At 55.4% G+C, this 13,461-nt stretch overlaps 6 protein-coding genes across 6 annotated transcripts; 4 read left to right on the top strand and 2 right to left on the bottom strand.

Annotated features, from left to right (window-relative positions):
• Positions 1-339: 339 nt before the first annotated feature.
• DICSQDRAFT_182768 (uncharacterized protein) lies at positions 340-1,240 on the bottom strand. Its single transcript, XM_007369077.1, has 4 exons — positions 1,037-1,240; positions 887-982; positions 713-831; positions 340-590 (listed from the first exon to the last, which is right to left on the bottom strand). The coding sequence occupies exons 1-4, from the start codon at positions 1,211-1,213 to the stop codon at positions 449-451; spliced, it is 534 nt and encodes a 177-aa protein (XP_007369139.1). The 5' UTR covers positions 1,214-1,240; the 3' UTR covers positions 340-448.
• A 297-nt stretch (positions 1,241-1,537) lies between these two features.
• On the top strand, positions 1,538-2,836 carry DICSQDRAFT_19079 (uncharacterized protein; the record flags this gene model as incomplete). Its single annotated transcript, XM_007369078.1, has 2 exons — positions 1,538-1,784; positions 2,130-2,836. Coding segments are annotated over 2 exons (954 nt in total), but the record flags the coding sequence as incomplete, so codon positions are not given.
• Positions 2,837-3,498: 662 nt separating this feature from the next.
• DICSQDRAFT_15340 (uncharacterized protein) lies at positions 3,499-4,944 on the top strand (the record flags this gene model as incomplete). The annotated part of the gene is made up of 1 exon (XM_007369079.2): positions 3,499-4,944. A coding segment is annotated over one exon (1,446 nt), but the record flags the coding sequence as incomplete, so codon positions are not given.
• A 172-nt stretch (positions 4,945-5,116) lies between these two features.
• DICSQDRAFT_139660 (succinic semialdehyde dehydrogenase) lies at positions 5,117-7,785 on the top strand. The gene is made up of 15 exons (XM_007369080.1): positions 5,117-5,422; positions 5,484-5,577; positions 5,645-5,760; positions 5,813-5,884; positions 5,936-5,971; positions 6,032-6,064; positions 6,120-6,126; positions 6,182-6,208; positions 6,265-6,321; positions 6,372-6,378; positions 6,430-6,562; positions 6,683-6,932; positions 6,992-7,142; positions 7,208-7,611; positions 7,677-7,785. The coding sequence occupies exons 1-15, from the start codon at positions 5,303-5,305 to the stop codon at positions 7,742-7,744; spliced, it is 1,575 nt and encodes a 524-aa protein (XP_007369142.1). The 5' UTR covers positions 5,117-5,302; the 3' UTR covers positions 7,745-7,785.
• Positions 7,786-8,848: 1,063 nt separating this feature from the next.
• On the top strand, positions 8,849-10,654 carry DICSQDRAFT_163080 (uncharacterized protein; the record flags this gene model as incomplete). Its single annotated transcript, XM_007369081.1, has 5 exons — positions 8,849-9,395; positions 9,445-9,924; positions 9,983-10,030; positions 10,098-10,202; positions 10,275-10,654. 5 exons carry the CDS (start codon positions 8,849-8,851, stop codon positions 10,463-10,465), a joined length of 1,371 nt encoding a protein of 456 aa, XP_007369143.1. The 3' UTR covers positions 10,466-10,654.
• A 1,657-nt stretch (positions 10,655-12,311) lies between these two features.
• Positions 12,312-12,968, bottom strand: DICSQDRAFT_173270 (uncharacterized protein; the record flags this gene model as incomplete). The annotated part of the gene is made up of 3 exons (XM_007369082.1): positions 12,312-12,624; positions 12,800-12,893; positions 12,959-12,968. 3 exons carry the CDS (start codon positions 12,966-12,968, stop codon positions 12,312-12,314), a joined length of 417 nt encoding a protein of 138 aa, XP_007369144.1.
• Between the last annotated feature and the right edge of the window lie 493 nt (positions 12,969-13,461).

The raw sequence follows: 13,461 nt of genomic DNA on the forward strand, positions 1-13,461 counted from the left end.
CGCGGGTGCAGCAACGCACGTAGTTAGAGCACGTCGTGGTAGGTCACTGTACGCGGGCTTGGCACGATGCGCGGGCGCGGGGAGTAGCGTATTATTATGTAATGCGAAATTTGTATTGTAGAGTAACCACCCATAAATACATATATCCGTTCATGCTCGATTTGGTGCCCAAGCGCAACGAGCCCCAACTGTATAGGACTGTTGCACTCTGTTCCTATATTTTTGCCAGGCGTTCAATAGAGTGGAACATACAGATATCGGGCGAAAAAGATGCAAATAGACGGAGACAGACGGGAAAAGACGACGAACGGCAAATAGCTTTTTGTGTGCATATGGACGGATATCTATGCATTCACCTACATACATGTGGATATCTGACTACTTCTGCCTTTTGGGCGGACTGAAACGGGCCAAAAAAGATGAGAATCGTGAGCAACAGGGAAGGTTCTCACTGGGCCTCAACCTTCCAAGTGCTACGACCAATCCACTTCAGATCGATATAAGGGTCCCACCACTCGATGCGTGCCGTCTTGGTTTCCGCGTCGAATTGATAGCCCGCGACGAATGGCGCAGGGCCGAGGAACTCGTGTCTAGGAAGGCGATCAGCAAAACAATGGCTGGTCGCTCTCGTACCCTTCCGCTTGTACATGCCGTACCACATCAGCGGTAGGTACGAGTGAACGTGTGCGAGGCTATGGTTGATTAAACGCACCGCGTTGAGGCGATCGCTACTGGAGAGACGAAGTTCACGCCCTCAAACCCAAGATCAGGTCGCTGGTTGTAAAAGCGGTAAACAAGCAGGTTCAGATTTTCACCCTTCTTGAACTTGGCCTTCGAACAGCATCAGCTGGCTACTTAGCTACAGACACGCGCAGCCCGGACGTACGGTGTGCGAATGGTCTTCGTCGTCCATGTGGCGGAGGGGGAGGTATATCTTCCCATCGAAAGGAGCGGGGTATAGTTCCACCGGGTATTTTTGTAACTGAGCTTCGGGCAGTAAGATTGGACAGAAGCATGGAGACCGTGTCGAGCTTACATCCCAAGATATGGTGTTCGCAATGATGTTGCATACCGCTTCCTGCACGGAGCGACGCTCGGTTTCGAGACTGGACGTCCTTGGGGAGCGAGGGTTCTTCCTCTTGACTTGTTCGCGGGACACGGTGCGTCGTGCTACCCATTCATCCCGAGTCTGATCTGTCCATTCGTGCTGCATCGTGCTGATCAAAGAAGCAATTGGGAGACGGAATAGTAGGACGGTGCTGGTGCCGATGAGCTATAGTATTGCGCACTAACAAGGATGAGACTCCAAGTAAGTATACGCCTACATGGAGGTGTCGGAGCGCCCAAGATCGAGGACGCGCTCGTCACGGCTCGGCGGTCTCGCGCTCTGCTTCCATCTTCTTTCCATCCTCCTTTCCTCCCCCTAAAAGCTCGGTCGACGAGCACCATGGTTGCCCGCTCTGTTCTCGCGCACAGGCTTCGGCTGTCTGCAACTGTCCCCCACGTTCGCTATGCTCGCGCCCTGACAACTCAGCAACAGCAACAGCCCTCGACGTCTAATCCACCCCCAGCCGGGAATCTGGCCAAAGACGTCCCGCCTCCCCCTCAGACATGGCTTACGAAGAGGGTCAAGGAGAACCCTATGGCGAGGGCCGCGTTCCTCAAGCTCATTACTCTCATGGGTTACGGGTCCGCGAAGCAGTACGCGGGGAGGAGGGCGTTCGCAATGTACACTGACTTGTGTGTACCGCGACCAGACGAGGAGAGCGCATTTTGGAAGGACGGTATGTTGTTCTCATTTGTATCTTTTTCTGTCGGTCGCCGCGAGTCGTTTGCTGGGAGATCGTCTGAGAAGTTGGTGATTGCCCTTGTGTCCTATACGTTTCGTTGCAACCCTGCTATTTCGATTTGTCCCTCCATGTCTGTACTCAAGCAAGACGCGTCATGGAAGGTTGCGGAGGATCGCCAACAGTTCGTGGCCTACTTCATGTCTTTTCCCTCACAGCCTACCATATGCGTTGCGACATGCAGTCTCGCTCGTCGTGTCCGTTCAATCATGAATCCACGTGGACCCTGTGCTCGCCGTTTGCATGCGCCTGTTTGCTGACTACATGCGCGGACCCTTACAGATTGCCATCTTCCACCAACATTCCAGTCCTGGTTCACCATCACGAACCTCCACGTATGGCTCCTCACCGTTCGATTGCGCGCTCTTCCTCCTCCACTAGGGACAAACTACGTCCAGGGCCTAATCGACCACTTTTTTCTCGACATCGAAGACCGCGTCCGGACAGTCCTCCAACCCGTGTCACCAAACTCGATCGCGCCTCCCCAAAATCTCCGCCCGTACACCACGCCCTCCGACTTCTATACCGTAGCAGGTGCGCAAGGGAAGCCCCGTCCAAAAGGGAGCGCACCCGAACGGCTCGTCACGAGACAGATGAAGATATTCAAGGAGCAGTGGGCGGGGATGGGCATGTCTCTAGACTACGGTCTCGTTCACAGCGACGCCGAGCTCGCGGCTGCCGTCTGGCGTAACCTCCTCGGAGCGCGTGGTGCGCGTGGGATCGCCTACCCGTCGTCGGAAGGCGCAACTGTTGACAAGCCCTTTTTCCGGCGCACGATCAACTTGGTGGGCGGTGAAGTCGAAAAGGTGGAGCAGATAGAGAAGGTTGGGTACGAAGTCGAAGAGTCGCGGGACGACGGCTCGGGTATACACGATTTCCCTCCGGCGGAGGTCGACAAGTACGTTCGGTACCCGGAGCTGATGGCGACGCTGGTGGAGTATATCCGGAGGGAAACCGTGCGACTGCAAAACCTTCCGGACGAGCAGATCATCGGGAAGCAGGAGTTTGGGACGGAGAGTCACGGGTTGGGGACGATGAGGTTTGGGCCGGTGAAGACCGCGGACGGACTAGTCGCATCCTTCGTTTCGCAGCCTGAAGTCTCTGAGGTCTGAATCCTACGCCTCATTCTTGTCGACATGGTTCTTGTCGACATGAGATAGACCGCGTAATGTACATGTCATATGGTACTCATGCTCGGAGTAATGAGATCGATCACGACTCGAGCTCGTGGTCCTCCCCCGCGTTCGTCTTCCAGTGAGGCATGATGCGCTCGAGTCCTCGACGGCGCGAATGAAGGACGGGACCAATAGGCCACAAAGCGTGGCTATGATCCTGAACGCCGAAGACCAGACCGCAGCTCGACATCGCTCTTCAGGTTTCAACCTCCATCTAGCCTCCGCCTCCTGGTTCGTCGACAGCTTTGCCCCTCTTGCCCCCGCCCTCCTCGAAGGAGGAGATCCCTGCGATGCCGTACCACGACTTGGAGGCCCGGAGACGCGGGGCGCAAATCCTGTCGCACTCACAGCTCGTCCTCCGCTTTCTTGGGCGCTGCGCTCTCGCCGCTATCAGGCTCCCAGTCGTACCTCTGCTCATCTGCTTTGCTGCTATCTACCTGCTCGTCGTGAGCAAGCTTTTCCTGCATCTGGAAGGGGTTTGGCAACCTGGCTTTCCGACAGGGTGGACGGCATGGATCGCGTTCCTCATCACTCTCCCCGTCTTCTCCGCCATGCAGCTTGCGTGGCTCCTCGCGTCCTTCTGGGTTCGTAGGAAACTGGAGCAGAGGTCGAAAGGCGCAGAGTATCGGGAAGAGGGATACATGATGCTGAACGGTGGAGGCAGTGGGAGCATGGCTAGCGGCGAAGAGGGCTGGGAGGACAGGGATGTTCGAGGCCACAAGTCGCGCGGGCAGCTCTGGAACGTGGGCACCATCTGGCTCATCGTACAATGCGTTGTCTATGGCTACATTGTCCTCGCTGGTTACTACTCGTACAAGCACTACGAGCACCCGGGCGACATCCGCTTTCGCCCCGCCCTGCGCAAGGCACTCGCAGAGCGCCATCCCAGCCCTCAGGGCTACGCACGTGGAGAGAAGGTCTTCATCGCGGCCGCGTTCCATCAAAACGAGCAAGTCCTACCGTACTGGACGCAGACGATGCTCGACGCGATCACGTACCTCGGTACGGACAACGTCTTCGTGTCCGTTGTCGAGAACTACTCCAGCGACCGTTCCCCGGAGCTCCTGCGCGACTTCGCGAGCGAGCTCGACAGGCGGGGCGTGAAGAATCGAATCCTCGTCCAGGACGAGACAATCAAGAAGCCGGAGAAGGTGGAGTGGAATCCCCGCATCGAGTTCCTCGCCGCCATCCGCAACCAGGCCCTCGAGCCCCTGCTCGCACACGGAGGGTACGACAAGGTCCTCTTCTCCAACGACATTTTCATCGAACCCGAGTCTGTCATCGAGCTCCTCGAGACGCGCGATGGCGACTTTGACTTTGCCTGCGGACTCGACTTCGGGCACTTTGGCGCATACGACATGTGGGTCTTGCGTGACCGCGTCGGGCACCTCACCGCCGGGATCTGGCCTTATTTCTTCGATACTGCGGGCTACGAGGCGATGAAGAAGGAGGATCCTGTGCCCGTCTTCACTTGCTGGAACGGTATCGTCGTTTTCCAGGCCGACCCTGTCCTCCCCATCCACCTTCGCAGTAACCGGACGCTCTCGAGATCCCCGTTGCAGGCACCTCCTCTTCCAGGACATCCTTGGGCGAAGAAGCTCGGACCATCGCCCGCACTGACGCCTCCTCTCGTATTCCGTGCATCTGTCGAAGGCGAATGCTATTCGTCCGAGTCGTTCCTTCTGCCCTATGACTTCCGAAGGATTATGGGACTTAACAAAATCTACGCGAATCCTCGCGTCGTCAATGGGTACGTGTGGAAGTACTACGCGTGGCATAAGTGGGTGTTGCGCGAGCGGCACGTCAAATGGTTCATCGAGCAGGTTTGGGATGGGGCATGGATGCAATATGCACGGATGATCGTGGGCGACGCAAGGAAGGTATGGACGTGGGATGGCGTGGATTGTCATCCTTGGTGGTGACTACTCACTACTTACAGGGTTATGCGTTTGTGTACATAGACCTTCGCTACGTACGTACGATGTGTGTGTATGGTAGAGATTCTGTAGTCTGGGAAACAGTTGCCGAGCTCGATGAGTACATGGGAACAGCGCTCCTGGGCGCTTCAAATGAGTGCGTTGTGCTTTACTCACCACGCACGAAGCCCATCGGACTTGAGGTGACATTGGTTTGCACACAGTACTTGGCATAAAACCATCGCAGGTCGTTTGTATCGTGCCCAGGCATATGGGTGTTGCATCAACACCCCTTCACCACGACTCCCACCCTCCGAACCTCGTCTCCCACCGCCATCGGCTGTGCTTATAGTAGCTGCCCGCCATGCCACCCACGCACCGTCTCGTTTCTGCCTCTCTCGTCTTCACATCGCCCTCCAAACCGAGGATAATCCCTGGACCTAGGCGCCCCCTCTACCGTTGTCGCATGGCCAGTACTTCTGTTGTGCGTGCATACTTTGCCTTTATACGTAAATGTGGCACCCGAGCTTCACAGAACCACGCAGTTTGGCCTGAAGGAGTCGTCTTTGATCCATAACCAAGCATACATCGACGGAAAGTGGGTTGACGCGAAGGAGGGCGGGGTCATCAAGGTTACCAGTGCGTAACATTTCCGTTCCGACTCTCGGGTTCCATGTCTGATGCCGTCCCTGCACGGCGTGCGCAGATCCCGCCACAACAGAGGAGCTCGGGACGGTGCCGGAGCTGGGACTAGAGGAAACCAAGCAGGCTATTGACGCAGCTTCGAAGGCGTTCAAGACATGGAGCAAGACCACTGCAAAGGTATTGACGCCTCCTCACGTTCATCGCTCTCAAACGTATATTCGCGATGCAGACACGGCATGATATCCTCATGAAATGGTATGCGCTTATGTGCGAACACTCGGATGACCTCGCACGCCTCATCGTGAGTTATTTCCTTGTTGATATTTGCCGGTCTCCTCAGATGGCGGTGTAGACTTTGGAGAACGGGAAGCCCTTCGCTGAAGCCAAAGTAAGCCTTGCCTTGTGCAATCCACTCCGAATACCTGTAACGCCTTGAACACTCGACCAGGGCGAAAACGCGTATAGTGCATCGTTTATCGAGGTGCGTAGAGCCAGCTTCGCTTGCGTTGGACCGTGTCTGAGATGGCTTCTCGTAGTGGTTTGGTTAGGCGTTATCCCACTTTCGGGGAAACTTCTCTTACGCCTCGTGTGCTTGTAGCTGAGGAGGCAGTTCGGACGTACGGCGGTGAGTGCGCAACTCACATGTCTCGCAACTACTCTGACTCGTGCCTCGATGCTTAGAGGTCGTTCCTTCGGCGTTCATGAACATACGCAATGTCGTAGTGAAGCAACCTATCGGTACGTCACTTACGGTCCTATCGTACCTATACATACTAATACCTGTGTAGGTGTTGTGTGCGCATCTGTTGTCCGGTCCAGTCTGGCCATCAACTGACGTCCCGGCAGGTCAATCTTGACGCCTTGGAACTTCCCCTCGGCTATGATCACCCGCAAGCTCGGCGCTGCCCTCGCAGCAGGCTGCACCGCCGTCATCAAACCCCCACCGGAAACACCCTTTTCTGCCCTCGCGCTTGTCGAGGTAAGTCCCGGTCCTGCCGCTTGTGCGGTTCGTCCTGGCAGATTACTGCGCCGCACGACCGGTTGCTCACGATACTATGTGCTTCATCCGATTGTCACTGATTGGCCTGCACATGCGCAGCTTGCGACCCGCGCTGGCGTACCGCCTGGAGTCATCAATGTCGTGACTACCCAGGCAAACGTGAACGAGGTCGGGCGGGAGATGTGCCAGAATGCGGCCGTCAAGAAAGTCTCGTTCACTGGTAGTACCCCTGTAGCAAAGATACTCTATGGACTCGCCTCGACCACACTCAAGAAGGTCTCCATCGAGGCCGGCGGCAATGCGCCGTTCATCGTTTTCGACGATGCTGACATTGATGCGGCTGTCGAGGGTGAGTCACATCGTCATCTCCTACCTTCCGATACGCTGACGCGTGTGCTAACTTGGCAGGCGCCATTGCAAGCAAGTTCCGTGGTACAGGCCAGACATGTGTGTGCGCGAACCGCATCTACGTCCAGTCCTCTGTCTACGCAGAGTTCGCTTCACGTCTCGCCGAGAAGGTCGCTGCGTTCAAGGTCGGAAACGGCCTCGACAAAGATACGTACGTATTACCTCCGACTTTCTCTCGTTCCAACATCCCTGTTGATTATTGCTCTTCGAGCGCAGCACCCACGGGCCCCTGATACATGAGCGCGCGATCGAGAAGGTCCAGAAGCACGTCGATGATGCGCTCCAGCAAGGCGCCCAGGTCCTCTTGGGCGGTAAGCGTCTCCCGGGCATAGGCTCGTTCTTCGCGCCCACCGTCTTGTCGGACGTCCCTTCCACCGCGCTCGTGAACCAAGAGGAGACATTTGGGCCCCTGGCAGCGCTCACGAAGTTCGAAACTGAGGAAGAGGTTCTTCGGATGGCGAACGACACCCCCGTTGGGCTCGCCGGTTACTTCTACTCTCGGGACGTGGGAAGGGTCTGGCGCGTCGCGGAGGCGCTTGAGGTTGGGATGGTTGGGACGAATACGGGCTTGATAAGCCAGGCGGTCATTCCGTTCGGTGGGATCAAGGAGAGTGGGCTCGGTGCGTATCCTAGGATGCGTGAGGTGGTGCTGATGGGCAGATGCTGATTTCCCTCGATGATACAGGTCGCGAGGGCGGACACGGCATTGAGGAGTACATGAACATGAAGTTCATCGCGTTTGGTGGCTTGTGAGAGATGAAGCGCAGTAAAGGATAAATGCAGCATATGATCAAGTATGTACAGTAATTTCACTTCTTTACTACGCCATGCTTCAATTTCCTGCAGCATTAGCCTATACCTTCCTATATGCGGGTGCACTACCTTTTTGTGGAACATGCGAATGCTTCGACTTGCACGTGTGCAGCGTTCCGACTAGGAACGCAATATGTTGAGGTCAGCATCAACGGCCTTCGAGGCTACGTTTTCAACGCATCGTTTCAGCCAGGCTGCGCATATAGCGGGGATAAATATCGAAAACCAACCTCTCGCCACAAACCTGGGATGATCCTCGGTAGTTCATATACGTCAGGTTTCCAGTCTTATATTCAGTTTGCTCGCAGGCTCCAGAAGGCCTTAAGGTTACATCGATATCGATGATACACAGCTGATCTCGGTCTTAGCATATCATCATGGGGCTCAGAGGACACTGCATATTCTGGACACGGGCACTTCCAACCTTTCATTTAGGTCCCTTATTCTGCCTAGTGGCACAGAATGACGGTGTGCCGACTGCAGGAGAAGACCCCGAGGCAGACACGCTGATGAGAATGGTTGTGATCGGGGGCTTCCTAGGCCATCTCCAACTTGTTAGTCACAGAGAGCTGTTCTGAGGAGCAAATTGCAGCGTAGTTTGTTCCGGCTTTTACAACGATATTGGCTGGATAGGTCCGATAGGCCGAGTTGGGCAAGGAGAAGGGTCACCGGTCGCTGTGTCAGGGGCTCTTTTCGGGCGTCAGCAAATGCGAGCTATTGCAACTACATATAATGGAAAAAAGGCGAAGGGTAGCACGGAGATCGGGCGGAATTGTGCTCATGAAGTTGTGTTCAGCACTGGTTTCTACAAGGGTTGCTTTCTACAAGGGTTGCTTCAGACTCTGCATGGTAGTGTGCCAGACCGCTGCAGGCTCTTTAAGCGAAACATCCTCATCGCATTGGATTAAGGACTCAAGGATATAGACGCCGGTTTCGAGAACGATGACCCGCCGTCTGAGGACGCTGTTCTCAACATCCATCATCGTTTCTACACAGGCCAGCACCACTCTCCCTCCCCGAGGACTCTCTTCGCCTTTGGCCGACATGTCGGCGTCTCAACCTCACCACATGGCCCGTTCAACAGAAATCCAAATCCCTCAGCTAGCTCTGTTACATCGTCTCAAGCCAGTCACGATATTACATCCTGGTTACAGCCCTGAACAGCAGTTCATCCTCCTCTCCCTTCCCGCCTACCCCCAGGTCACCACACCCACAGACGGGGCCACGCTGTATGGCGTCGCCTGCTGTCTTGTCATCGACGCCTGCCGCATTCTCACCAATTTTGCCGCCAACAATCAGGGAGACTATCTCGCGTATGACCTCGAAGGCAACCTCCGTGTCCCGGCAGCCGACGACACCTTTCTGGAATCGGGCGAGTACTTCTACCACCTCGGCCCAATGCACCCCGCCCAGTATCCCATTGTCGCCAAATTCAACGCATTCATATTCCCCATTGCCCTTCCAGCTCATTGGTCTCGACACATGGACGATCAGGAGGACCTCGACTTATGGGCGAATGTGACAGAATCGGTGATGTCCGACAAAGTGAAATCAGACGATGGATGCTGCATAGTCACCAAACACTACAATGGTACGCCCATTCACCCCCAATGAGAGTAACTCTTCAACCACCATGGCAGCTTGCGACAACGCTCATCTGGTGCCCAAGGAACAACAAGCCTGGTTTCTCGCCAATGCCATGGGCCGATACAACAGGAGCCGGATGACGGGCTCTGTCGACGACGTTGCCAACGGTGTCACTCTGCGCTCTGATGTGCACCGTTTGCTCGACTTGCACGCCTTTGTCTTCTATCCCATAGGCGACCGCAAGTTCGTAACATACATTGTGCAACGGAATATCCATGACTATGCGGAGCTGTTGCATGGGAGAACGGTGACGGTCCCTTTGCGCGTATCTCACGAGTTCCTTTACGCCCGCTTCGCATATAACATCATCAAGCTCTTTCCAAAGACGTTGCCCGCGTATATTAAGCGTTTCCAATCCAAGGAGACACTTAGGCAGGAACAAGAGGCGCTACGAGAATCGAAGCAATCGAAGATGTCGTCGACGAAGACAGCTCGGTCTGCTCTCAGCTCAATTTCGGAGGATCAAGACACAAGTACGTACTTGGATATTGTTCTCGCATATGCGCCGCTGACGCGTCCTCCTACTTCAAGCCATGTCTGAGGCCTCTGAACCCGTAGGGAAAGATGAAGGTGACACGCGTGAGTAAACCGTGACTGTATGCAGTGGATCAGATACTGATTGCGTTTCATCTTCCGCGACCGATAGAAGTATTGGCTTCCGAATATCAGGTCACGGAGGATGGTGACCGGGGCATTGCCCCTGGTGACGACCGATACAAGACAAAATATGCTTTATGGTTTCCGAGATTGGGTGCGTCACCCTTCTGCCGGCTGCGGAGACGCCTACCCTTCTAGCGCAATAGACATTGATTCATTCACATAGCGGAACTCCCAGAGGTCGACAATCCCCCGGAGTCGCTCAGGACGACATACCACCCAGAGACACCCAAGATGCTACGGCTAAGGTCTGAGTACATCAAGAAGCATCCGCAGGTGTGGCAGACGTCGACGACCCCGGCTGGAGCGACTCGGCCGGACGTGGAGAGCTTAGTTGCGAGGTCTTTGGTCCGATGAACAATGATGTTTCCGCTGTTGATGATGGGTACCAGGTGTGTACGTGGGGTTAGCAGGGATGATGCTGGAGAGGCACTGTAGGTCGGATCCGGCACAGTACTGAGTCAGAGAAGGGACAACAGCACGACAGGAAACAACGTGTCCCCGATTTGAGTTTCCTGCGCAGCAGCGGGATCCAGTAATCACATGTGTTCCTTGCTATCATTAGAGGTGGTCAGAGTGCCCGATTACAGGGCGATTATGTGATGATTATGAGATGCGATTGTGAACACGATTCTGTTGAACCCAGGAGGGCGACGGCCTACCCCACAGGTGGCAACTATGAGGGACAGCTGTTTTGGACAATGATTATTGTCCAGGGTCTATGACAGTGTAACTCGTGCCACCCCCTCGCCGCTTTACATCTGCTTTGTCTCTAGTAGTATATAGGTTAAGGGATCGCAGCCCAGGATCCTCGTCCCCTCGCCCTTCGGGAGCTCGCGCTCCTCGAGCTTTCGTTTTTGCACCCGCCCTTCCGCTGCCTCATTTTTGGTTTCCCTTAGCTACGTCTCATGTATCAGGTACATTCGCCTTCCGCCGAATTGAGCTCGGCCCACTGGTCGCGCGAGAGAGCGGTGGCGACACGGACTTGGTGGTCCCGCGCAGCTTTCGTAGCGCGCGCCCAATACCATCGTTTTCCGTCCTGCCCGAGTATAGCGTGCTGTTAAGGTTGGCCCAACGAAGATTCGACCCCATCACATGATTATGTGACAGGCGTGACGGGAGGTGTCGAATCTTCGTTGGGCCAACCTTAGGACTGTGCCGCCGGAGCTCCGGAGTTCCGGGGTTAGGAGTCGGAGCCGGGCGGACACGGGGTGAGGACTTCGGCGAAGCTATTAGCAACGCCCTGAGGATCCCGACGGTGTCCTCGATTTCGGAGTCGGAGGTCGGACGGAGGACGGGCGGAGATCAGACGGAGGTCGTCGGAGTCCGGTACGTAGATTCGGCCGTTGAGCCGGAGGAACCCTTCTTCATCCTTGGACCAACGGGGGTTGCATCAGCAAAAGAGCAAAAATGTCCCTGTAGATTACCCTCCCACGCCTAGACACGCAAGCTCAGAAATATAGGGCGTGGTTCGAGTACTATTCCGGTGGACCTGTCACGTTTCCGTAGGAAGGCAATGTCAGTGGCCTCCCCCGATGCGCAGGCAATGGTCGGGAATGCCAGGCAACACGACCGAGATGTCGTGGGTATTGCATGGTGTTCCCAACGATTGCGTTGCCCCGCAATACCGGCGATTGAGCGCCATAGAATTCGGGATTGCCCAAGATTGTCGGGATTGCGAGACAGGGCAAATGCCAAAAGACGGTGTGATGTAAGGCAACAAAGTAAGGAGTTTGCCAGACAATCCAGGTGTTCCCTCGGATTGCTGATATTGAACGCTCAGAGGGGTAATGGCAGGATAACCTGTATCACATGCAATGTAAAGGATTTGTTTGGCATTTAATGCCTGTGGGCAGACAAGGGAGGACGCGGGGAGAGGATTATATTGCAGATCAAGACGGGAATACAGGACAGCATACACATACACGACAAGAGGAAACGACGCAATAACAGAGGTCAAGAGGTCCGCCCGCGAGGACACAAGTGTGCACGAAATCCGCTACGACGACATCGGTGGTTGCCGCAAGCAAGGAGTCCTGAACAAGATCGGCCATGACGACATCGGTGGTTGCCGCAAGCAAGTAGTCCTGAACAAGATCAGCTACGACGACATCGGTGGTTGCCGCAAGCAAGGAGCCCAGATCAGAGAGTCTGTCGAGGTCGCCCTAGACGTCAAGAAAGAGCAATGGCGAGATAAGCGTCACTAAACGACGGCTTCGGTGTAGAGCCCAGACAACTCTTGAGAGGATGGCGGTGTACCTCCAGCGATATCCACGAAGTCGGAAGTGGGGTCAACAATCTGCGCGGAGGATGAACGAGACCGTGCGTCCTCGGCATGTTGGGGCGATGAGTTAGGAGCGCTGCTCTCGCGCTGCGCACAACGTGCCTTGAGTTGAGCCGTCCGGGCCTTGAGTACCTGTGCGCGAACATTATCTTCCTCATCGCAGTCTTCTTGGTAGATATCGGCGTCAGGATCCTGCTGGTCCGGAGCACCAGCTTCGCTTCCGAACACCTTCCTGTATAGGCCGAGTTAGCATATACGTTGTGTACGTATGTCAAGGGAGAACCCTGAGTCGGAACATGAGCAGATGTGGGCTTGGCATTTGGCAGTGACCAATCAGGTTCTCCGAAGGCGGAAGCCAGAAACGGGGAACACATCAATCAGAGTGGGGTCTAGTACATAGCACTTACTCGTTAAAAAACGTGAAGATGTTCCATTCCAATTCGTCTTCTGATTGCTCGAGGTAGCCGTCCTCCATGTCTTCCGTCCACGCCTCGTACTCGACTGTGAGGAGCTGGTGGAGAGCGGTGTGAAAGCGGTGACCAGACCGCTGCCTGTCATCGCCGCACCACCGTTCATCTTAGGGTTATGGGATATCGTCTGGTGGGCCGACCCTAGGGCAAAATAAACCCTAGGATGCAGGGGTTAAACCCTAGGGAACCCCTAACCCCAGGGGGGGCCCTAACCCCAGTGGATACCTAATCAGGAAGGTGGTCTAGGGTAACACACGTGACTGATTAGCGCCCATGATCCCAGGGCACACAGTAGAGGACACTGCGCGCACATACGAGAGGAGAGGATACACACTAGCATATACTTGTGGTACTGGGAGAGAGACACACGGTAAATATGACTCGGGCACAGACATGTTTGAGAGCACTACATGGTTGTGATTGTCCGTCCCAGACGGACACCACGCAGACGTGACCTAAGGCGCCTGTCCGTCCCAGACGGACACCACGCAGACGTGCCCTAAGGCGCCTGTCCGTCCCAGACGGACAACACGCAGACATGCCCCACGACGTCTNTCCGTCCCAGACGCACACCGCGCACATTACGCCATCGCAACGGG

This window comes from Dichomitus squalens, assembly GCF_000275845.1.
Source record: "Dichomitus squalens LYAD-421 SS1 unplaced genomic scaffold DICSQscaffold_43, whole genome shotgun sequence".
In the NCBI taxonomy this organism is placed as follows: Eukaryota; Fungi; Basidiomycota; class Agaricomycetes; order Polyporales; family Polyporaceae; genus Dichomitus; species Dichomitus squalens.